The 25,849-nt window shown below is 38.7% G+C and overlaps 1 protein-coding gene across 3 annotated transcripts in view; it reads right to left on the minus strand.

Annotated features, from left to right (window-relative positions):
- Positions 1–5,043: 5,043 nt before the first annotated feature.
- Positions 5,044–25,849, minus strand: part of RNF24 (ring finger protein 24) — a 55,681-nt gene continuing 34,875 nt past the window's right edge. For all 3 annotated transcript variants that reach the window (XM_016137182.2, XM_036229637.1, XM_016137122.2), the window contains exons 3-6: positions 19,208–19,250; positions 17,320–17,361; positions 8,560–8,639; positions 5,044–7,827 (exon numbers count right to left, since the gene is read on the minus strand). In XM_016137182.2, coding sequence (XP_015992668.1) covers positions 7,689–7,827; positions 8,560–8,639; positions 17,320–17,361; positions 19,208–19,250 — 304 coding nt within the window. In that variant the 3' untranslated portion in view covers positions 5,044–7,688. The remainder of the gene's footprint in view (positions 7,828–8,559; positions 8,640–17,319; positions 17,362–19,207; positions 19,251–25,849) is intronic.

Below are 25,849 nucleotides of genomic sequence, written 5' to 3' on the forward strand. Positions count from 1 at the left end.
GTGCCCCTGGGCACCGGCCAGAGTCAAGTGGAATCCGATCCTTTGACCTCGGCTGTTTCCCAGTGCACCTGGTGGCCCCACCTCCCCTCCACAGTCACCAAAGACAGTGCCACAACCCACTCACTAGTACCATAGTTGGGCTTCTCAAGCGCCTCATGCCTAAGGCCATCTTCTGCTTTGGGCAAAGAGACCCCCCTGTTCTCCAGGAAGTTAATAAGAAAAGGGGATCTTGGAGCAGCCGACTTCTGGTGAAAACCCAGGTCTTGCCTCCTAGGCACTTGTCTTGCCTAGGCTCTTGTCCCGCCTACACTGACCAGGCTGTGCCAGTGCTTTACTTGAGTTGTCTCACAGCCCTTGTGATCCCCACAATTGAACAGGAGAGCAAACCAGTTACAGCTAGAGTTCCCTCTCCAGCCTTGCATTCATCGGCCTCCATGGACCCATCACTTCCCACTGCCTGGTGGCCTGAGCTTAGCTTATACTACCACTCCGTGAACTTTGTTACTAAATCTAACCAACATTTTATGTCAGTCTTAGCTCTAACAAAACGTACCATTGCCCTTCTGCCTTCCTGGGCCCTTCTATCTGCCAGCTTATTCCTGAAAACAATTCAATATTGCCAGCCCTCAGACACAGTCCTGATTTCCCTTTGTTTCATTGGCAATCACCTTGACATTTCTGAGGTAGCGTGCCTGGCCCAGGGCTTGCCTCTGAGCTCTAGTCCCAAGAATGAATGCCTTTCCCTCTCTTCACTTGTCTATCTCCAAGCCATCCCTACACAGAAATGTCAGTGTCCTTTTCCCCGAACCTCCCTCAGCACCCTCCTCTTCATGTCAGCTCATGAGATGCATGTAAACTCAATATCCGGTCACCACTGCCACCACCACCCTGGTCTAAACCATTGGACCTTATTTCAGCAGTTGTCCCTAACCTTCTGCCCTCCACATGGTAGCCCAAAGGGTCCCACCCCACGCACCCCCACTAGAGGTAGTGATGATGGTGGTGGGATGGTGACTGTGGTCATAGCCCATGTGAGAAGAAGGTAGCCTAAACCAAGATGGGAGAGGTAGATGGCCTGGTGGGGAGAGATGGTTAGAGGGCTGAGTGTTGGGAGATGGTGATTGGATATGAGGTGGGGAGCAGGTTCTGTGAGGCCATCAAGACTTGTTGGGAAGGCTCGGGTTTGGACTGTGATTGATACCTAACAGGCAGCTGGATGTTTGAGTTGGAAATAATAGACCTGAGAATGTGCATGTTGGTGGCAATTTAGTAACTACCAAGGCAATGAGAATAACGAGGTAGAGAAGGAAAAGGCTGCAAAGATCCCAAGAGAGGTCAGAGACCTCTAGGTACATGTCCCTGGAGGAAGTCTGTTGCTCAGGAAGCTGAGGGGATTGGAGCTCTCTAGGCATTTACATTAAGAGGTGGCCCTGATTTATCTGCAGTGTCATGGACGGTCTTGAAGGGAGCAGTTGCCTTGAAAGCTATGGGACATAAACTGACCTGCAGAGGTCCTAGCAAGGGTTGGTGAGGAGAAATGGCAGCTGCTGCAGGGTGATTGGACCAAGAGACTCTTTTTCCTTTTTCTCCTAACAGAATAGTCATTTCTAGGTCAGAGGGGTGGGATGTGGGCTGGTTCTACCACTCGAACCCCCCCGAGCACTAGTATCCATATTTGGGGAACTATTCCTGTGTGTTGGGCACATTTGCAGAGCCGAGGCCAGAATGGTAGGTTGGTCCTTGGCCTCTACCTTTTCCCTCACTGTGGCCTAGTACTTTACTCATCACTGCAGACCTGCACCCCACACCACCAGAAGGGACAGGCCAGAGGCTTCTTCATCACAATAACATGTTGCCGGTGACCAGCTCTATTTGATCAGAACTATTCACTTTGCCTTTCCGACTCTTGCTACATGGACTTAAGTGGGGTGTGGGTGACCACAAGTGGGTACATGCTTAACATGAAGTATTTTTCAAAATTTGTTCTTTATTTACATTTTTAAGTCAATTACATGCATGTTTTATTTTTTAAAGAGTAATTAGCAAAAAATGCATTAAATTTTAAAATATAGCAATATACAAAAATATAGCTTACAAAACTGCGAATGTTTAAAAATATTCTGCTGCAGAATTCTTAGTGTACACACACGTCTATGAAACCTGACACTCAGCATTTCATAAACTTTATTTTGAGGGAGTTATATAATATCTAGTGAATGAACTCCAATGGGCTAAACTACAAGACTAAACTACCCTCCTTCCTGGCAATGTCTTGCCAGAACCAGGGACAACAGTTACGAGGAACACTAGATTGGAAGACTGGGAGTCACCAGGAGGGCCTCCTTAAAACTGGCCCCACCTGCCTACTCTAGTGGAGCCTGGGAGGGAAGGGGCAGACAGGGATGTGGGCAGCTGGCCCAACGTGCAGATCTGCCAGGCTGGTACTGGCACAGAGCTGAGGAGCTATATCCAAGTACAGACAAGTCCCTCGACACTGAGGCCCACTTTCTAGGTACATGTCCCTGCATCAGGCAGGGTGTTCAGCCTAAACCTGTAGCCACAGAAGTGAGCACTGGACTGGTAAGCAAAGAGTGCTGATACTTGGTTTAACAGTGGAGGAAAACTTTGCATCTTGGAACAATTTGGGCTCTACAACTGGGAAAATGACATTTACTGAACAAACCGCTTTATTTTTCTGATAGTCTCACTCAAATGGAAGCACCTTAACCCTGTCAAGTAAGAATCATGACCCAGCATTTTCCAGTTAACTGCAAGTTTCACCTGAATTTATACATCATGAATTTAGACATGTTCATCTCCTTTACTCAAATTCATAACCTAACATGAATGACTAACCCAGGGCCAGAGTCATCAAGTGACAGAGTGGATTTTCACAACTTCAGATTTCAGGTCACAGCCCCAAGTTGCACTTTGAATCCTGGGGAAGCTTTGGACTGCTGTTCTGGGTGGCAGGACAATGGGGAGGTGGGTGAGTCTATGCCCTTGCCACAACTACCTGAAGGAAGCAGCTTTAACTTCCATCTGCAGGGCCAAAAATAAACTTTTTTTAAAAAAAGATAACTGGTGGGTTAATTTCTGTTGTCAAATGGAAAGCATTGGGCTAGGAGGAAATTCTGTGGGAGCTTTTTTGCTTGTGCGTAAAGAGGAGGGAAAGGGAGCCAGATCCGTCAACATGTTAATCCTGAGATTGACCACCTACTTGGTTAGTGATATGTTAGTGATATCTGCCCCACAAGATAGATTCCTTGGCAGTTGCTGCTGGTTCACAGATTCCTGCCTGAAAAACATGAGAGCTTGCCTAAGAAAGCCAGACAGTTGTTCCCTGACGTTATTGCTGGACAGGCTTTATTAGGAATCGGCCAAGATAGGGGTGGGGAAGCAGCTTGTCTAGGTTGTTGCAAGGACTAATGGCCCTGGATGAGAGGCCTGCACTGCTGATTCTGGCTAGAGCTTGCTGTCACAGATCAGAAAGTGTCTGGAAACTGGTTGCACTCCCATATTATCTAGACATCTGTGGTAAGGGTCAGGGATGAATGGCAGTTTCTGATTTGTATTGAAAACCAGAATTCCAGTGTGCTGCAATCAATAAAAAACATGCCCTATTCAAAGGAATGTGATTGCAAAACCATCCCCCAATTTTGGGCTCACCTTTTACAGATATTCCGACTTCTGGTATGGCTCTTCTCACATGAATAGGAATGCTCCTTAAATATACTTGTAAAAAAGAACTATATATATATATGTATATATGTGTGTGTGTGTGTGTATATATATGCATATATGCATATATACATAAATGACCTCTGAAAAGATACAGGGAACAAAAGTGTGTGCTCAAGGGGTGAGAAACTGGGTTTGTTGGAGGTCAGGAAGGAAGACTTAACTGATTAGTGAATCATGTGAAAGGATTACCTATTCAAAACTAAAGGCACATTCAGCACTGAGCAACAAATGGAATAAGTACTATGGGCAAAGGCCGATGGAGGTGACCAGGGAAGATCAGGGGAAGAGGGAGCCAACAGACCTGGACAACAGAGGAGCCCCTTGTGACCATGACAATATTACCTTGTATCTGCAGCTTCCATGACCCCTAGACTTGCCCCCAGCTAATCCTTGCAAGACTAGTAAGGACACCCTTATAAACCCTGGGTGGTAGATAAACAAACTCCAAAAGGTTAACTGGCAGAAAGGCACATGCCTGGCGAGAGGCAAAGGAGGTTATTCGGTTATTCAAATCACTCCAAACACTTTGTCCAGAGATCTGGGGATGCCTCCTAGCTGTGCATTTCATAATTCCCTTAAAACCTCTCAGAAAAGTAAATTACAGTCATTAACAGTAGCTTAGCAGAGTGTGGATTGGGCCATGGAGATGACAGGCTTTGGAGTGGGGCTGTTGAAAGGGACAGAGCTTGAAGTCACTGGTGGATCCAAGGGCCTTGGCTTTGGGGAAAAGGCTCTTCATTTGTCAAGACTTGTGAAGAAGGCTATCTGGTCATGGTGGGAGGTTCCCTGTATCCCTCAGCCTAGACTTCCCCATGGGTCACCTGCTCCCATCTGGCCATTTCCATCTTGTCCTCCCTTCCTGGGACAGGCCTAACCAAATCATGCCACATCCAAAAAGTGGTAGATGACAACCAAGAATTGAGTTAGGTTGGTTTTCCATTTTTAAAGCCAGATGAATTCACTTGTGCCCCTGGCAATAACCTGATGATGATTCAGCCACCAGTGGAATCCAGCTGGGGCCGAGTTCTGTTCCACTAACCCGTGGCACACAAGTAACACCCAATCTTGGAGCTGCTTAAGATGCATTAAGACAAAGTGAAAAAAAAAAAAATGTCATGTTACTAGCCAGTGACCCAAGAACAGATCAGAGTTCCCACATGTCTACAGATTAACAAAAGGTCATCAACAACTCTTGAAGATAGAGGTGGACGGGGTGGCCTCACTTCGAGGTGTGAGTCTGAGTCAAGAGAATTACAGGATCCTTGATTAATTTGTTAAAAAAAAAAGTCCAGATGGGAATTTAACCTTGTCTGTCACACAAAACTGTAATTTTAATCAGAATAAAGGAAGACATAAATTAACCCCTAGGCATTTGCAGTTACAGCAGTGCAGCACAGGGAAGTCTTGAAGGAGGAGCCAGATGGGGTGGAGGTGGGGCAAATGCATTCAGGTTGTGTTGCTAAGAGCTGCAAGGAACTACTTGCCAAGTGACAGCGGCCATGCTGCGGTAAAACACCAAGCCAAGAAAGGGGAGATGACTACAAGCAGAGCGAGCACTCAGCACTCCAGTATTCAGCCCCACCCTGGCTGAAGAGCTGCATTTTAAAAAGCCCTCCACATTCACAAGTGTCGAGGTCACATTAGTGGCACTTTGTGGCGCAAAACAGACCCAGTATGGCGCCCAGGGGAGAGCACTCTCAAACTTTCCTCGAATGACCGAACTATTTGGGCTTTGCACCTACGGTCCAGTGTGCACCAACCACCTCAACTTGCCTTTAGCTGTGACACAGTGAAATGAATTAATTTGCCTTCCTGTAAATACAAAGCTGTAACTGAAAGGCTATGATCCTATAAAAACTGAGTTGAAGCAATCTGCAATATAGAAGACAAGCACTCCAACTTTTGGGGGAAAAATTATTTCCTATTCGAACCCCATAATGATAAGGTAACATTTGTCCCAAGGCCATTCCATGGAAAATGGTGGGTGCTGGCTGTTAATGAGGCTAGTCTAGAAACAAGCTTATTTCTGACATTGGTCGCTGAAAACATTTCACTGGAAACTGGGTGCTTTGCAGCACTCAATTCTATTGTGCTACTTCAGAGAACACAGAAACAGGGTGAAAGTAGGAGTGTACAAACAGGTCTTTTCATCGGTGCCAAACAGGCTAAAGCTTTCATATAAAAATATTCCACAGTTTCTTTCCTTGCCCTGTTTTAAGAAGCAGTCCAGTTGGCATACCACCAATAGGTCACTCATAAGAAACAGCCAATTCTGACCAACTGGATTTGTAATTTTCCAAACTGGATTCTGCCCAGCACTCTTCAGGCTAATGAGAATTTTCCTCATCATCTGACCCCAGCCACCTGAGCCAAGGACAGATTCCTTAAGACAGTAGAGGCTGATTCCAGAAAAAATTTCTGGAGACAGGCCACAAACAGAGTGACAAGGCTTCCCACAACCTCTCTCCATATCACGCAGACTGTATTTCCAGTGAGAAACTGCCCCACTCACACCTGTGTGATGGAGCAGAGGCAAAGCTGTCAATGAGGAGCCCATCCCTAGAATGAACGGATGTGGAGCACAGGGCTCTGGAAAAGAACTTTCTGACCCAAGCTGCTTCATATAGCTAATTTATACAATATTAATGAATCCTAATGGACTCTGAGCCATTTCTAGAAAAGTTGGACAGAAAGAGCTAAAGAGTAGCATGCATTTCTCTCCTATAGGGACACTTTCAATTAGTTCTCACAAGTTCAAATACTGAGGCACGTGCCAATGAGTGAACAGCCTGCAGGAGCTTCCTGAAACTACATTTTCGAGTGGAGCCCTGGCTAAAAAATTACATAGGGACCTTATCTGGGATGCTTTAAATTGTTAAAAAGTGAATGATAGGCATTTTTCTCTGAAGTAGAAACTTGATAGGGTGAAAGAGAGGACAGAGGGAAGGAAGAAGGGGAGAGGGAAGGGGGTCAGCATCCTCCTTTGTGAAGTGGGCCAGGACTGGCCACCCTCAGCTGTCTGATGGACTCTCAGTAGCTCCCTGCTGAGGCAGGGGGACAAGGCCAGCAGCTCTGCTGCCACCATACTGTGTATGCGGGGATGTGGGCAGCACCCCAAGGCCCGAGTTACATAGGGACAGCATGGGCTCAGATCCCACCCTCTGCTAGGGCTCCTGACGGTGCTTGGCCGTGCCTCGCTGGCGAGGTGGGGAGTGGAGGTAGGGAGAATAAGAGGAAATGGCTTCTGAGCAGGCCTTTCCAAGTGCATCTAATGTTTTTAGCTTAGATGATTTGATAAGTAAGTGTTGTGAAACAGGGAGAAGCGGTGGCGAGGGGCACTGCTGCTTTGTTGTAACCAAAACCCTTGGGCCCCAAGACAGCCTTATCGCAGGGACATAACATGAAAAGCTTTGTTGGCACTGCCTCACCAACCACTGGCAACTGGGCGTGCTTTGGCTGAGGTAACTGCTGGTTTTACTTGGCTCAGGGGCTGCCGGGAGGGTTCGCTGCTGCTAAGGCATGCACAGTCTGCATAGAAGCTCCTCTGTCCACAGGGTGGGGGTAGGGGGTGTGTGGCTTTAAAGACCTGCCCTCAGTTCCCTTCTCTAACACTTGTGTTTATCTTCCCTTCTGCTTGAGAAAGATTCACCTTGACTTGGGAGACAGCGTGTAATGGAGTCAGTAAGAGACTCTCATGAAGTTTCTTGTACCAAACCCGCAGACTCATTCACTCCTCTTCTCTTGACATAGAGTAGTGTCAGCGTGCTTTGGTTGTCACAAGACCCAGAAGTCTGGGTTCTCGGCTTAGCTGGCCCAAGAGTTCTTCATGAGGCAAAGGAAGGGGCAGCTGGTGCCCCAGGTAGAGCAGCCAACAGAGACCACTTGTGTTCCTCCTGCCTCCAAGCGGATGTGGGATCCCGCAACAGTCTGATCCTTGTAGTGAGCTATACAATGTTCTCTGCCCCAGGCAGGGGCCCCTGTGGGGGTCCACGGTCCTGCTTACTGTGCAACTGGGCCAGCTGCAGAACTGGCATGTTGCACAGTGGACATACTTTCCGAACCTCCAGCCACTTAATAAGGCACCTGCAGAATGAGACACCACAGGAGGGAAGACATCAGTCCCATGTTCATGGTCCCCCTTGCCCACACGCCTCATGCTGAACACATCTGTCGCCCAGAGCTGGGCAGTGTGAACAAGGAGCTCCACCACTCGGAGAACACTGTTTACCCTCTGGAGGAACCAGAGTCTCCAACCTTCTAAAAGGTGACAGTAAGAAGCCACCGTCGGCATGCTATGCCCTCAGTCATCCACGGCTTCTTAAAGAAGGAAGTACACTGAGGAGGATGGTGGGAAGTAGGAGAAATAGAATTTTCTAACAGAAATGCAAAACATAAAATTGTAAGGGTGGGGGGAATATGAGTATGTCTGCAGGAAAGGGGAGACAGCCCTATACTAGCATTTATATTCAGGCTTATCTTGATTTAAAATAACTATAATTTTGATTAAAATATGATTTTAGGAATGGAAGCTCTCATTGGCAAGTTCCAGTTAAACAGCTGCTTATGGCCTGGGCTCCAAGGAGGTGTGGGCTCATCTGGCTCTGTGCCCAAAGTCCTGCCATGGTGGTCATGTTCCATCACCCCGATCCCTCCTAATGTCACATACACACAGACGTCCCACCCTGTAGGATGCTTTCTGCATTACAGACCAGTCATGAAGCCAAAAGCTTGTCTGGCAACGTCCCTAGCCCTAAGTAAGTTGGTTGATGTGCCTCAAACTCGGGTCCCCTTAAATAATTCCACACCAATACTCACTTTCTGTGGAAGGCATGTTTACATGGACAAATCCCCAACTCATCTCTAGGCTTGAAGTCTTCTAGACACACTGCACAGAGCTGAAAGATAAATTCACAGGTGAGGCAAAGTGTCTGCTCGGTACTCTCTCAGGCTACAAGGTGAAGTGCAGCCATTTAGAAGGAACTTACAAAGTCCCACAGTTCCTTAAGTGAAAGAAAGGCTTGAATGCACAAGGTCTTCCAAATAAGAGTCTCCTGCTCTTCCTGTCACATGTCTTCAAAGATGGGAGACAGAAGGGAGAAGACAGAAAGCAAAAGGCAGCTTCTTTTACTTCAGTGTGTCAGAAGAGTCTGACTTACATTTATTCTCACTAGACAGGACGGACATAATATACTTGGCCTGTGGTGTGCTGAGGGGCTGACTGTCTGCAGTTGTTCTCTGCCTGCTCAGCAGCATAGCCCAAGGGGACTGACTGCTTATGCCCTGTGACAGGCCCCGAGACTCTTTTCTCTGGTAACATGCTTTTTTAGAGTTCCTGGGGCCCTTCACTTTGGCACTGTCCTGTCAGTGTCTGTCTTTCTCACATAAAGTTATTCAAGAGTCACTGAATTTAAACTTATGAAAATGTACAGATGGGGCCAGGACTGCTCTCTGACAGGTGGCTAGGCTCCACTGCTTGGAATGAGGCCTTCTCCTCTACACCCAGATGCCGGATTCCACTACTTCTTGGGCACTTAACAGTGCCCCAGGGACGCCAAGTATGGTCATATTTACTGACTTTACAAATGAGGAAAAAGAAGCTCAGAGCAATCACCACGTTTCCTGAGGGGCCATGCAGTTGGCGAGTGCCAGGCCTGGCTGGGGACCCAGGTCTGTTGCACTGACGTGCTGCTGCTGCCCAAAAGCTTTAATTTCTCCGTTTGCTTCCTCATCCATCTCCAGGGATCCTAGTTCAACAATCACCATTTCTTGCCGACTACCGACATGGCCTCCCTGTCACTTGTTTTATAATTTATAACATATAACCCTGTCTTCTTAGGTTATATAACAGGACATGTGGCTCTTGATGCCCCATGGCCAGTGCTGTGAATGCTGGTCTTCCAACATTCTTCTCTAGGGAGCTTTCAGGGCCTTGTGCATATAGCAGACAGGATCTTCACAGGAAGGGGAGAATGGCTAACTGTCTTATCAGACTTGGCATTACTGTTTAAACAGCAGGAGAGCAGGGAGGAAGGCAGGGCAGACAGCTGGCCTTGGCTTGGACACCCACTAGTGGTGTGACGTCTGTGATAGTGATGCCTCTCAAACTTTGTTCCTTCATTTGTAAAGTGAGGACACGACCTGCCCAGCCCTCCTCACAGGACTGTCATCAGCTCAGGTAGAAGAGACAGAGCTGAGGTGGCAGTAAGGCAAGTCAGTCTACCAATACCAGTAATTTTTATTCATATTTAAATTTCATAATAGGGGCTCTATTTTCAAGTCCATTTTAAATGTTTTTAGAGAAAGGTTGAGGACAAGCTGTGGGTAAAGTTGAGAAACTAGCAGTTCACTGGCCTTGCAGTGATCTTTTTGGGCTTCGGCTTCCTGTCTGTAGAGGGGGAACGATGTTCCTACCTCCCAGGCTGTGTGAACAGGCCCTCTGGCCTTAAACACCAGCTTCCCTCCCAGCACTGCCTTCTCCTGAAGCACGGTCAGGACTGCTGGCTCTGCGGAGATTCAGTGCTGATCCCACCAGAGGGCAAGAAGATGGACAAGACACTCGTTGTTATTTGCTTATTTTTCTAGTCTACAAAATTAGATTTGTAGACTTTTCAAAATTATAACCACTACTAGAGGTTATAATGTGCTATTATGTTCTCAAATTCTAAAACTATAGTAACCTGAAAAAAAAAGATAAATTCTAACATGTTAAGTGCTAAAGGTAATCAAAAGCTAAGAGCAATCATGGAGAGAAAAGCCTCCGATTTCACTTCTTCCAAGTTCCCTGAAGGGTCAAACTAATTTTACAACTTTACAGAGTGTATTTTGCAAATGAGCTTTACTTTTGAGTGTATTAGCAGTAGATTGTTTCCCCAGTCTGAGTTCTCATCCCTTTTTAAAAATGGAGATATAATTCACACACCAAAATATTCACCCCCTTAAAGCACATAATTCAGTGGTATTTAGTATTTTCACAGAGTTGTACAACCATTGTTACTATCTAATTCCAGAACATTTTCATCACCTGTTCCCAAAAGCCCATTCCCATAAGCAGTCATTCTCGATTCTTCCTTCTCCCCAGTCCCTGGCAAGCACTCATCAACTTCCTGTCTTGATGGATTATCAACTTTCTGTTTTAATGGATTTGTCTATTCTGGTCATTTCCAGATTGGAATAGAATCATGAAATGGTATCATATAATATGTGGTCTTTGTGTCTGTCTTCTTCCACTTTGTATGATGCATTCAATGTTCTTCCACATTGTAGCATGAATCAGATACTTCATTTTTATAGCTAAACAGTATTCCAATATATGGCTATACCAAATTTGTTTATCCATTCATCTGCTGATAGCCACTTGGGCTGTTTCTACCTTTTTGTTACTGTGAATAATGTTGCTTTAAACATTGGTGTTTGGTGTACAAGTATCTGCTTAAGTTTTCAGTTTTTTGGGGTATATACCTAGGAGCAGAATTGCTGTGTCATATGGTAACTCTTGAACTTTGAGGAACTACAAAACTGTCTTCCAAAGTGGCTGCACCATTTCACATTCCCATCAGCAATGTATAAAAATTTCAATTTCTCCTTAACTTTAGGTTATTATTATTGTCTGTCTTTTTTATATAGTCATCCTAGATGGTGTGAGGTTGGTATCTTATTGTGGTTTGATTTGCATTTCCTTAATGACTAATGGTGTTGTGTGTATTGGCCATTTGTATATTTTCTTTGGAGAAATGTATATTCAAATCCTTCACCCATATTTTAGTTATTTTTTTTTATTATTGAGTTGCAAGAGTGCTTTATATGTTTTAGACAAATCTCTTATCAGACAGCCAACCGATTTTGACAAAGGTGAAAAGAATTTCAATGGTGAAAGCACAGCCTTTCAACAAATGGTGCTGGAGCAAATGGACATCGATAGGGACCAAAAGCATGATATTATCCCTAAAGCATAAGCAACCAAAGAAAAAAATGATAAATTGGACTTCATCAAATTAAAAAACTTTTGTTCTGCAAAAGGCCCTTTTAGGGTGAAAAGACTGGGATAATATTTGCAGATATTTTTATTCTGTAGGCTTTTTATTATTCAATTGTAAGAGTTTTTTACATATTCTGGATACCACACTCTTATCAGATATAAGATTTGCAAATATTTTCTCCCTGTGGGGTGTCTTGATAATATCCTTTGAAGCACTGAAGTTGTTAATTTTGATGAAGTACAAATTATCTGTTTTTTCTTTGGATGCTTGTTTGTTAGGTGTTGTAGCTAAGGAACCATTGTCTAATCCAAATCCAAGAAGATTTATGTCTATGTTTTGTAATTTTAGTTGTTATTTTTAGGTCTTTGATTAATTTTTGTATATGGTGTGAAATAGGGCTTCAACTTAATTCTTTTGAATGTGGTTATCTATTTATTCCAGCACTATTTGTTGAATAGATTACTCTTTTCCCAGGGAATTGTCTGCCCACCCTTGTTGCAAATCACTGACCGTAAATGTCTGGGTTTATTTCTGAACTCTCAATTCTATTCCATTGATCTGTATGTCTATCCTTCTGGCAGTCTTAATATACTGTATTAAGGCTGTCATAAATACTGTAGCTTTGTGGTAAGTTATGAAATTGGGAAGTGTGGTCTCTAACTCTGTTCTTTTTCAAGATTATACTTCCATGTGAATTTTAAGATCTGCTTGTCAATTTCTACCAAAAAAAAGAAAAAAGAAAAAAAGGAAGCTGTGATTTTGAGGGAGATTGTGTTGATTATGTAAATATTTGGGGGAATGTTGCCATCTTAACAATAGTAAGTCTTCCAAACAATGAATACAGGATGTCTTCTTTAATATCATTTGATGATCTTTGTAGTTTTCAGCATACAAGTCTTAACTTCCTGTGGAAAGTTTCTTCCTGTGGAAAGCAGGGCAAAGCAGGGACACAGTGTGTCTGCCACATGACTTCTCACCCACTATCTGCCTGACCTAGGAAAACCGACTTAAGCATAACTCTTCCTGGTCCTTGTGCAGTGAGGATCGCAGCTGCTACTGAGACGCAGAGGGGAGGAGATTCTTCTTTTCTTTCTGTATGTATACATGCAATACCACTCTGACGAAAGAAAGTATGGACCCAGACTTGTTCAAATTTGGAAGCTATGTGGACGGCTGTACCACTGTACGGTGGATGTGGGCTCAGAATTCTGCGAGGCTATGCATGTTCTATTGGCGCATATGGCAACAGCAGGTGGATGAGGCCTTCTCTGGTGGGGTGGCAGGATACAAAGAGTGCGATGCAGGAAAAGAAACTGAAAAAATAATGGCTGAAAACTTCCCAAGTTTGGTGAAAGAAAAATTTTACATATGTGAAGTCGAGTAAACCTCAAACAAGATAAATGCAAAGAAATCCCAGACATCATGCCCAGACATCATAAGCAAATTGCTGAAAACTTAAGAAAAAAAAATCTCGAAAAATGATGCATTAATGATAAGAGATCAATGATGTGAATGACTGTGAATTTCTCATCAGAAAACCATGAAGGCCAGAAGGAAGTGGCACATTTAAAAAGTGCTGAAGGAAAAGAACCGTTAACCCAGAGTTCTACATCCAATAAAAAGAACCTCAGGAATGAAGGTGAACTAAAGACATTTTCAGATGAAGGCTACTGAAGAGAAGTCATAGTCAGCAGATGTGCTCTAAAATTGCTAAAGGAAAGTCATCAGATAGAATATGACATAGGAAGGGAACTTGAAACACTGGGAATGAAGAGCAACAGAAATGGTAAATATCTGAATAAATATTAGAGACTATTATTTCTCTCCTAAATTCTTTAAAATATATCTAGTGGTTAAAAGTAAAAAATATAACACTGTCTGGTGGGATTTTCAATGTGTATAGATGTGATGTGATAGCTGTTGCATAAAGAGAAAATGTAAAAGGGTCTATATGGATGTAAGGTTTCTATATTTCGAAGTGAAGTGCTAAAAATTGAATCCAAGTATTTATTTAATAATTCTTAAGCAACCACTAAAAAATTATACAAAAATATAAAAGTCAAAATCACAACAGATAAAATGAAACACTAAAAATGTTCAAATAACCAAAAGAAGGCAGGAAAAAGGAAACAAAGGAATAAAAAAAGAGAAGGAAAAGCAGAAGACAAATGATAAAATGGTAGATCTAATTCCAAACATCAATAATTGCACTGAATTTAAATGATCTAAACACACCGATTAAAAGACAGATAGGCAGAGTGGATTAAAAAACATGACAAGAAAACTCACTTCAAATAAAATTATATAGTTAGACTGAAAATAATAAAAAGATGGAAAAAACATACTATGCAAATATTAATCAAAGAAGTTAGAGTGAATATATTAGTATCAAAAATTTCAAAGCCAATTATGAAGGATGAAAAGGGACATGAGATCTCAACAATCAATTCACCAAGAAGACATAAAAATCCTAAATATGTATGCACCTAACAACAGAGCTTCAAATAAATAAATAAATGGAAACACATAATGTGTTTATAAATTAGAAGACTCAACATGGTAAAGATAGTAATTTTCCCCTGATTTATAGATTTAATGCAATACTAATCAAAATCCCAGCAGGATTTTTCCTTTTGTACATATAGACAAACATTTACATGAAAGAGCAAAGAAACTAGACTAGCTAAAATAGTACTGGAAAAGAATAAAGTTGGAGAAATCATACTACTTGATTTTAAGACTTATTATAAAGCTACAGTGATCAAGACTGAAGAGACAGGCATGTAAATCAACGGAACAGAATAGAGAATCCAGAAACAGACTCACGAAAATATGGTCATTCAATTTTTGACAAAGGTGCAAAAGAAATTTAATGGAGAAAGCACTACTCATCATAACCAGAGCTGGGGACACTGTGGTGAAGAAATCAAAGACTAAATCAAGTAGATCATAGGCTAATGCCTCTTTTCAAGAGAATGCCTCTCACGCTTCTCTTGAAAAAACCCAGATCTGGCAGCAATTAGCTAGAGCCGAGTGCTGGCAACTTCTTTACGCAGGACTTGCGTGACTCAGTGTGTCACAGCTTCCATGGCACTGTTTCCCTTGACCCCAAGACTCTACTCAACTTATTATCCCATTTGCATGGCTAGAACTAGAAACATGTTTATTTTAGAGATCTGCTTCTATCTGTCTCTGAAAAGGAAGAAAAGATAAAACAGGGGTTTTATCTTAAACTATGGGTTTTAAGAGAGGGTATTTTTCTTTCTAGAAGGACAATATATCTTCATGTTTTGAATATATATAATCACCTCTCAGCTTCACTTATTATGTATTGCTTGACTCCTAGACTGGTAAAAAAAAAATTAAACAAAAAATGATATAAATAGTCATATCTACAGAGCCAACTGTCTAGGATGCTGGGAGTAGAATGGGGGTGGCATTACTGTCTGGGCATTTGAGTTTGCAAGGACCCAGGAAGGCTCCCTTAGGGGAGCAAAAGCCAAGAAGGAGCTATGTGATCATGCAGTACTGGACCCCTCAAGAGCCTCTCAAGTGTATACTCTAGATAACAGATGGTCGCCTCTATGAGACTGCTAATTTCCTGAGAGCAGAAATTAGTATTTTATGTTTGTTTGTGTCTCTTGGTTTAGTAGTGTCTGATATGTTTTATGTATTCAATACTTTTAAAATTAATGTTAACTAATTTTCCTTCTTTAAAATTAAAAACACTGCGTATAAAACTAATATCCCTTTTGACAAACTTCCCCTAATCTCTTTCCTCTTCTTTTCTCTTTGTGTGATCATTATATGTCCTTCTCAAACCTATTAAAACACTTTGTAATATGCATATAAACCCATGAACAATGTGATTTATTTTACTTCATATAATGTGATGTAAACATTGATATCATTTTGCAACTTGCTTTTTTCAAGATCCCATTAGGGATTTTCCCAGGTTGACATACTTATAGAGCTTGTTCCTTAATTTTGCCTGCTGTATAGCACCTCATTGTTATGAATCACTGTATCAGGTTACCTTCCTTCCCTCCCTTTCTTTCTTAATATTCCAGCATATCCTGTTTTATTTGTTCATTACCCTATTGATAGAAATTTAGCTTATCTCTGATTTTTCACTATTATAATTATTCACTAATAACAGTATCCATATTAAATTCCATGTGCTTATATAGGACTAAGTTATGTATGTCTATATGCTACTGGAATGCATACAAATCTAAAAGCTTGACAAACAAATAGTTCTGACACCAAGAAATGCAACCTGAAATGACCAAATGAATTGTGAAAATACATGGTGGCCTCTAGAAACAACCTAGAGAGCAAGGTTAGGTTTTCCTAGTTGATACTTTCAAGTAACAAGGGGAGAAGGATAAGTAGCTTGGTCAGACTCACCGAAGCTGCAATTGGGTACAGCTGGGATACTGACATATAGTTATGTAACACAATGCATGTATTCAAGATAAAGATTCTAAACTGATGGATCAAACCAATAAAGAAGACTTTGTTTCTTGACAAACCTGGTTATTCAATATTCTAATGTATGTCAGAATTTAATCTTTTTAGTCATGGTCATCAAAGAGACCCCAAACAGAAAAGGGATTCCTCTCTATTACTTCATGTTAATTTAGGCTAATTTAATAATGGAAAAATTTTAAAATCAAACAGTAATCAATGCTTGAGTTTAATCTAAGGCTAGCTCAAAAATGCTGTAATATATCAACTCTGATAAAAAAAATATGCAGAAAGAGCAAAGGAGCAGTAGATGATTTCAAAGTGTTCAAGAATAATATAAATAATTTTTATTATTCAAATAATTTCACAAACTTTCTTTTAAAGAGACTGGCAATGTAGCTTCACTATCATTAGACTATATAAAACACGGATACTACAATATACGGCTTTCCAAGTCCTTGCTTTAAATACAAATTCAAAAACAGAAAAGGAGGAAGAAAAAGGGCTCTAAGATTAAAAATTCTGAACATTTTTAGTCAGAGGCAACACAAGGAATAAAATGAGAAAGAATTTTTACAGACTGTGTCTTAAGGTATACAGCAGGATGCACACACACTTTTGTATGTTTTAAGTTACAAAGAAAAATAACAGTGAACACTTACGAACAAACAATGCAACCTCAACACGAGACAATCCCAAGGATTTACATCTCTCCCTATGTGTTCTTCCCTATTTCATCCCTCTACCTTGCCTCCCCAAACTCCCACCCCCAGAAATAATCACTTTTTTTGTGACACTGGTAAGAAGGGACTACTGGAAACATTTTCAAGAGTGAAATTACTCCAAATTCATCTTGAGTAGAAAACCTTGTATCTATCTCCTACTCATATAGCATGGACAGCAAGCAGCATCATTACATTGGCATCATCCCTATTAAAAATATGAGTTACATTACTCTCTTAAAGCCTTTACATATTGATTTTTATGTGATCTCATCCTTAAATATTCTATTAAGCAATCGAAATAAACCTATTTTTTTCAACTTCTGAAAATAATGATGTTTAAGCATATGACGGCATACTTCTATTAGAAAATAGATCAAGATGAAAATACTTATAAGGCAACTTACCTCATGTAAATTCAGTTCTTTTACTTTTTCTTTTAATATAACCTATAAGACAAAAAAAAGTATATTCTTATGTCCATTTAAATCTTTAATTTAAAAAATTCCTCATTGTACTCATGATTAGTTTTCTTTTGTATATGTAGCTCATTTTCACTCATATTCAATATTTGAGAGAATCTCTTTTATAGTTTGAGACAGCACATTTTAGCAACATTCTTTAAATTTTAGTAATGATGCAATATTCTGGAAACAATTTTAAAATCTCTTTGATAATAGATTAAATTTTGGGAAGAGACATTAACACATGCCTATCTGGACTAAGTGCTAACATGGAGGGAAAATAAATAAGGTTGATTGCCTTATGATTCAGTAAAACACAGCACTGGCTATGGAACTGGCTGATTCATAATTTATAAAAGATTAAAAAGATCAATCTTTTAGAAGTTTCACTTATTATTATACATCACTATCCTCAGAAAACTTTAGTTCTACCCAGAGTTATAAAAATAGGTTTAAAATTCATCCAGGTGCTGTTCCTATCCTGACTTTGTAGGGACTATATATCAGGCAAAAGGTATACCAAGTGATAAGAGGGCAGATTACTATTTAAATAGAAAATTTCTGAGAATAAACTTAGCTTTTTAGAGTTATAGTTCAAGTGAAATTGGGGGAAAAATCTCTAAATTTTTAGTATCTTATATTCCTGAACTAAAAATAGTTTTAAGGGCACATCATAGTTTCAGAAATCACAATCAAAAACTACCATCTAGCTATGCAGGGATGTATTACATTTCCAATTCGGTAATTTTTAAAGACAATTTTTATCATCTGTTTTGCGACTATTAGTTCCATCAATTTCCCCTTTTAAAGAGCCACCAAGGCCAATTCACTTTCTAGTTAGCTTACATACAAATGTCTTATAGGTTGTCAAGATCATGATAGAATTGAGACAAAAAGTTTCATTCATTTAGAAAACTAAAACGTTTCACTGTGTGTATGGATCCCACAAGAGACTTATGGGGAAGAGTGTGGGATTACCAACAATATCCGTGTGAACATCTAAGGAACTTGCCAATGGGCTCAGATTTCAGAGAGACAAGGACAAAAGATGGACAAAAAGATATGTAATCCCAAACTGGTGAGCTAGTTCTGGAACATTGTGTCAGCAAGGTTAAAGACCCAAATAAACTGAAGCTTGCAAAATACATACATACATACATACAAACAATAAAAAGCTAACAACAACAAAAATAATTTCATGCTTAGAGCCAAAAGAAAATTAAGAAACACCTATGTCCACTGTTTGGTGTCAGTGGTAAAATGTTAATGGATAATAAATTTTAGTTGGCCTTCGAGAAAAGCTAAGTTTATACTTTAAAGATCAAATCAGTAAAGGGATAGTATAAAGGGGTAGCAGTTAACAGTGATGATCCAAGTATCTGGACTTCTAGTGGTGTGACATAAGCTAACATTTAAAGTACGAAGGGGAGGAGATGAGATAGCAAAGCTGGTCACTTCTGAAGAACTGGTATGTCTTCTAATGAAAAGGAGGTAAAAAATTCATTTAATGAAATCTCTGAACTCTATTAGGTTAACAGGAACTTTAAGGATTATAAACTACAGAATTTCTCTTTAGCAAAATGTGAGCTCAAGTTTTCTGTTAAATTATATTATTATACCATCTTAACTTCCTATAACTCAAAATAATACTTAAGAAAGAAGAGTACTTAAAGTGAAGTTGATCTATTTTGTCTTGCAAACTGAAATTTTACAAGCAAAATGCTAAAATGAATGCCAATAAATTGAGTCCTGGTTTAAAATATGAATGGAAATCTGAGTTCTCGTTTTGGTAAAAAACATGATCAAAGTCAACCTAAAGTAAATTTCTCACCTGTTTGTAGGCATAAAATTCTTTGTGCGCTTGATGTCTTAGCCTAAAAGAAAAATGAACAATGCAATATTGAGATTTCTAATATATCGACTTGGAAAAAATCATTTATGATTTAAAATCCAGAATCTTTATCCTGGAATACACCCAAATGACAAATTTGTTACCGTGTTATGAGAAAGTAACCAGTGAACCATAAAATGTTGTTCAAATGTAAGTTCAAGTGAAATCTCATTAAAACAAAATCTTGATATAACAAATATTTTAATAAAGCCTCGATTCATTTTACATTGATAGTCTGTTTCAATGTTAACATATCGCATTTTTCTTAATTAAAAAATTTAAGTATAACATACTTCTAATGTACAAAAACCTTAAGAATACAGCTAAATAATTAAACAGACACACAAACACACGCAACCAGTGTAACTATTATCTAGATCAACACATAGAACACTTCCAGCATTCCTTAATCAATATCTACTCCTAACAGGTACCCGCTATCCTGATTTCTATCATTGGAGATTAACTATGCTTGTTTTTGAACTGTACATAAATGAATCATTTGGTATTCTTTTGTGTTACTTTCTTTCAGTCAACAATTATTTATGAAACTTATCCATGTTGTTGCAGTAACTGTCTTTTTGACTGACATAGTGTTCTGCGGTATGAATATAAAACAACTTAATTATACATTCTACTATTGACAAATATTTAGAGATTACTTTCAGTTATTATTTATCAATAAAGCTGCTACATAAATTCTTCTACATGTCTTTTAGGAGACATACAGACTCATTTCTGTTGTGTATATACCAGCAGTAGTACAGCTGCTGGTCCAAAGTGCTTATACTGATTTCTAATCCTTTGGGTAATGAGTTCTAGTTTTTCCACATCTTTGCCACTGCTTTGTATGGTTAGTTTAAAATTTTTTAGCCAGTCTGGTGGGCGTTCAGTGGTATTTCATTTTGGTTTTAATTTGCACTTCCCAAATGGTGTTTAGAACCCTTTCATATGCTTATTGCCCATTTAGATACTTTCATGTATGAAATGCTTGAGTCTTTTGCCCATTTGAAAAAATGAATTGTCTACCTTTTCCTTGATTTGTAGGAGTTCCTTATATATTTTAGATGCAAGTATTTTGTTGGGTCTTTTATACTGCAATTATCTTCTCCTACTCTATGGCTTGCCTTTTCATTCTCTTAGTGGTATGTTCTGATGAACAGAAGCTTTTAATTTAAATTAAGTCCAATTTATCAACTCTTCCCAATAATGTCAGTTCTTTTTGTGGTCAGGTAAAGAAATCTTTGCCTACTCCCAGGTCTTAAAGATGTTCTCTTTTGTGTATTGTGAAAACAATTTATTATTTTACCTATTACATTTAAGTATATGACTCTCTGAAATTAGTCTTATATGTATGATTTGAGGTAGAGGTCACAATTCTTTTTATCCACATACAGATTTTCATTGGGCTCATTTATTAAAAAGACTCTCCTTTTCCTACTGCATTGCAGTGGCACATCTGTTGTAAGTCAGACCCAATATAAGTCTTTCTACAGTTTTTATTCTGTTTCGTTGATCTATTTGTCTATACTTGCATTCTGGGTTGAAGAGTATCCCCTCAAAAATTCGTATCCAACTGAAACCTCAGAATGTAATCTGATTTGGAAATAGTCTGCATACTATTAGTTAAAGAAAGACCATATTGGGATTAGGGTGGACTCTAAATCCAATATGACTGATGTCCTTAGAAGAAGAGGAGAGGAAATACAGACACAGGGACGAAAACCAGGTGAAGACAGAGACAGTGACCATGACAACTACAAGCCAAATAAATATCAAAGATTGCCAGTAACCACCAGGACAGGAAGAGAGGCAAGGAAGGATCCTCTCCTAGAGCCTTCTGAGGGAGCATAGCCCTGCTGACGCCTTGACTGTGAACTTCTAGCCTCCAGAACCGTGAGATTAAATTTCTTTTGTTTTAAGCCACCCAGTTTGTGGCACTTGCTTATAGGAGCCCTGGGAAACTGATGGGCCTGTATCAATACCATGGTAGTTTTTTTTTTTTAACTTGTATTTTGAAATAATTTTAAATTTACAGAAAAGTTGCAAAAAAGAATTCACATATACCTTTCTCCCAGCTTTTCCAATGTTTATATCTTACACAACCATAGTACAATGATCAAAACAAGTAAATTAACATATATTGATATTGGTATATTAACAGACCTTATTTGAATTTCCTGTTTTTTCCCCCACTACTGTCCTTTTCCTATTCTATGATCTAATCCAAGATTTCATCTTGGATCCAGTTATGTCTCCTTAGCCTCCTCCAATCTGTGACAGTTTCTTAGTTTTTCCTTGTCTTTCGAGATTTTGACATATTAACCAAGATCACTTGGTTATGGCAGAGTCTACTGGGTCTCTGGGTCTCTCCATGGTAATTACTATTTTCCTCTTTGTAAATGATCTCAAACTTTTGCCGACTGGTTTTAGCACCCATCCTGCTTGCAACAATTACTATACTGTTTTCTCGGTGGTGGTTTTGTAGTTTCCTAATTCCTTGTTACATTAACTGGAATTCTTCTGTAAGGAGAATTAGTTTCAGTCTATGGGTTAGAATTCAATATGATCATTATTCATTTTGTTGCTCAAATTGATTTAGGTTTGGCCTATAGGAGCCCATCAGGTTGCCTCCTGTGTCCTTTCTACACACCTTCATCCTTTTCCATGCATTTCCTTGCTTACTGGCACTGAAAGATGTTCCAGGCTCATCTTGTATTTTCCATGCTCCAGTTGTGGAATTAATCACTTCCTCCAAAGAACGTTGGTTTCTTTTATTGGAGAATAGTATTTAGAAACCAAGACCCGGGTACTAGGTGAATTTGCACTCTGGTTCAAGTACTGGAGCTCTGTAACAAGTCTTGGGGACTTTTAGTATAAGTTTTCAAGCTTTGTTCTTAACTATTGTCTTGGCTATTTTTGGTCCTCTACACTTCCATTTAAATTTCATGAGCCTGCCAATTTCCACACACACACACACACAAACACACACACAACTGTTGGGATTTTGACTGAGATTGCATGGAATTTATAGATCAATTGGGGAAGAGCTGACATCTTTGTAAGACTGAGTTTCCAACCTAGGAACATGATAAATTCCTCTATTAGATCTTTAATTTCTCCCTACACATTTCTAGGTAGAACACTCACTTCTTTCTTAGATTTATTCCTAGTATTTGGTAATTTTTTATCTATTATAAATTGTATTTCAATTTTTTCATTTTCTAATTCTTTGTTGCTATGATATAGAAAAACACAATTTTTGCATATTGATCCTCTATCTAGTGACTTCCTAAGTTCATTTACTAATTTTAAAGTTTATCTGTAGAATTGTTTGAATTTTTTTAAGAGACTCATTCTGTCTACAAATAATGAGTTTAAACTATGCCTTTTATAATTGGTATATATTTTACTTATTTATTCATTTCTTTTATTCTTTTTTTTTTCTTCTGCAATGGCTAGGACCTTTAAAACAATGTTAAATAAAAGTGGTAATAGTGAATGTCCCCATCAATAGGTCACTATTATGTTTTCTCTAGATTTTTTTTATAGACAACTTTGATTCAAATAACAAAGTTCCCTTATATCGTTGGTTTAAAAAAATCATAAATAGGTATGTTTTTATTAAATGCTTTTTTTATCACTCCCCTCCCTTTTACTGTTAATGTGATATACTGTATTGATACCTTCATTCCTAGAATAAACCCCACTTGGTTATAATATACTTTTTTGCATATCTCTGAATTTGATTTACTATATTTTGTTCATGAGAAAGATTAATCTATAATTTCCTTTCTTGTAATGTCCTTGTGAGTCTTTGGAATCAAAATTATGCTGGCCTCATTATATGAGTTGAGAAGAATTTCTTCTATTCTATGGAAGAGTCATTTAATAAGAGTGGTATTTTTTTTCTTAAATGTTTGAAGGAATTCCCTGGTAAAGTTACCTAGCTTGCAGTCTCTTTCTGAGAATGCTTTAATAACACATTCAATTTTTTATGTAATAATATTTTCTTTCTTCTTGAGTCAATTTTAATTCAATAAGAAAATATTCCTTTATTTGTATTCACATAATATATAATTAACCAGCTTAAAGTGTATAATTCAGTGTTATTTAGTGTAGTCATGATGTTGTGCAACCACTAGCTCTCTCTAGTTTCAAAACTTTTTCATCATCCCCCCCAAAACACTTGGTCTCCTTAAGTAATCACTCCCTTCCCCCCCCCTCACCCCATTTCCTTTTAGAAACCTCTAATCTGCTTCCTGTCTCTGGATTTGCCTATTATGAATATTTTATATAAAAGAAATCATAAATATGTGACTTTTTGTGTCTGGCATTTCATTTAGTTCACCCTAACTGGAGCATGTATCAATACTTTGTGACTTTTTATGGCTAAATATATGCCATAATTTGTTTATCCATTCATCTATTGATGGACATTTGGGTTGTAGTCACCTTTTGGCTATTATGAATAATGCTGCTATAAACATTCCTGTATAAGTTTCTGTGTAGGCCTCTCTCTCCATTTGCCTTGGATATACACTTAGGAGTAAAATTTCTGCAACATATGGTAATTCTGTTGAACTTTTTGAGGAACAGCTGAACTCTTCCACAGTGGCTGCACCATTTTACATTCCCACCAGCAGTGTATGTGTTCCTATTTCCGCATGTCCTTGCCAATACTAGTAATTTTCCGTATTTTGATTAGTGTGTGCATTTTAGTAGGTATAAAGTGGTATCTCATTGTGGTTTTAATCTGTGTTTCCTTAATGACCAATAATGTTGAGCATCTTTTCATGGGCTTGTTAGCTATTTGTTTATCTCTTTAGAGAAATTGCTATTTAAGTCCTTCACCTATTTTTAATTTAGTTGTCTTTTTATTGTTGAGTTGTAAGAGTTTTTAAGATATATTCTGGATATTAAACCTTTATCAGATATATGATTTGCAAATATTTCTCTCCTATTCTGTAGATTGTCTTTTCATTTTCTTGATAATGTTCTTTGATACACAAATGTTTTTGATTTTTATAAGCCCAATAGAAAATTTTTTCTTTTGTAGCTTGGGCTTTTAGTGTTACATCTAAGAATCTATTGCCAATCCAAAGTCATGAAGATTAACCCATTTTTTTCCCCCAAGAATTTTATAGTTTTAGCTCTTATATTTAGGTTGATGTACTTTTGAGTTTTTATATATGATGTGAGGTGGGGGTTAAACTTCATTCTTTCACATGTTTTATTCAGTTGTCCTGCCATTTGTTAAAGAGGCTTCTTTCTTGGCACCTTTGCTAAAGTCAGTTAGCCATAGGTGTTTATTTCTGGACTCTCAATTCTATTTCACTGGTTTATATATCTATTCTTACACCACGATGTTTTGATTGCTGTAGTAAGTTTTGAAATTAGGGAGCGTGAGTCTTCCTGTTTTTTTTTTTTTTTTCTTCAATATTGTTTGGGGGCTATTTGGGGCTCCTTATAGTTCCAAATGAATTGAGGATCAGTTTTTCCATTTCTGCATGAAAGGCTATTGGAATTTTGATAGGAATTGTATTCAATCTGTAGATTGTTTTGAGGAATACTATCATTTTAATAATACTAAAGTTTCCAATATATGAACATAGGATGTTTTTTCATTTAGATCTTCTTTAATTTCTTTCAGCAATGTTTTGTGGTTTTAGTGTACAAGTCTTTTACCTCCTTGGTTAAATTTATTCCTGAGATTTTATTCTCTTGGATGCTACTGTAAATGGAATTGTTTCCTTTATTTCCTTTTCAGATTGTTTCTTGCCGGTGTATAGAAACACAACTGATTTTTGTGTGATTTTTATACCTTGAATGTTTGCTTAATTTATTAGTCCTAGTAGATTTTTTTTGGTGTGTATTCTATGAGTTTATCTACGTATATAGAGTTTTACTTCTTTCTTTCCGATTAGATGCCTTCTATTTTGTTTCTTGCCTAACTGCTCTGCCTAGAACTTCTAGCATAATATTGAATAGCGGTGGTAAAAACTGGCATCTTTGCCTTATTTCTTACAGGAAAAACTGTCTTTCATGGTTGAGTATGATGTTAATTGTGGATTTTTCATAAATGTGATTTCTTGTGTCACTTTTGATAAATCATATTTTTGCTAGGAAAATGTCTAATTCGATTAAAATTTCAAATTTAGTGGCACAAAGTTGTTCATATCCTTTGTGATCTTTTAATGTTTGTAGTATTTGTAGTAATTTTTGATATTAATTTGTTTACTCTATTTTTCCTGATTAATATGTCTAAAGATTCATCAATTCTGTTAATCTTTCCAAAGAATCAACTTTTTGTTTCAACAATGTTTTCAATTTCATTTATTTCTAAGCCTAGCTTTTTGATTTTCTTTTGCATTTAATTAGCTTTTTTTTTAAAGCTTCATGAAAGGAAAACTTACATCATTGGTTTTCAGTCTTTCTTGTCTAATATATAATTTTGAAACTTTAAATTTCTATTAATTAGGTCAAATTTATTAATCATGTAGTTCAAATCATCTATATCTTGAGTTTTTTTTTTGTCTGCTTGTTGTACTAAGAGAAGTGTACAGTGCTTTCATGTAAAGG

The sequence above is a fragment of the Rousettus aegyptiacus genome, unplaced genomic scaffold, assembly GCF_014176215.1.
Source record: "Rousettus aegyptiacus isolate mRouAeg1 unplaced genomic scaffold, mRouAeg1.p scaffold_m13_p_12, whole genome shotgun sequence".
NCBI classification, from domain to species: Eukaryota; Metazoa; Chordata; class Mammalia; order Chiroptera; family Pteropodidae; genus Rousettus; species Rousettus aegyptiacus.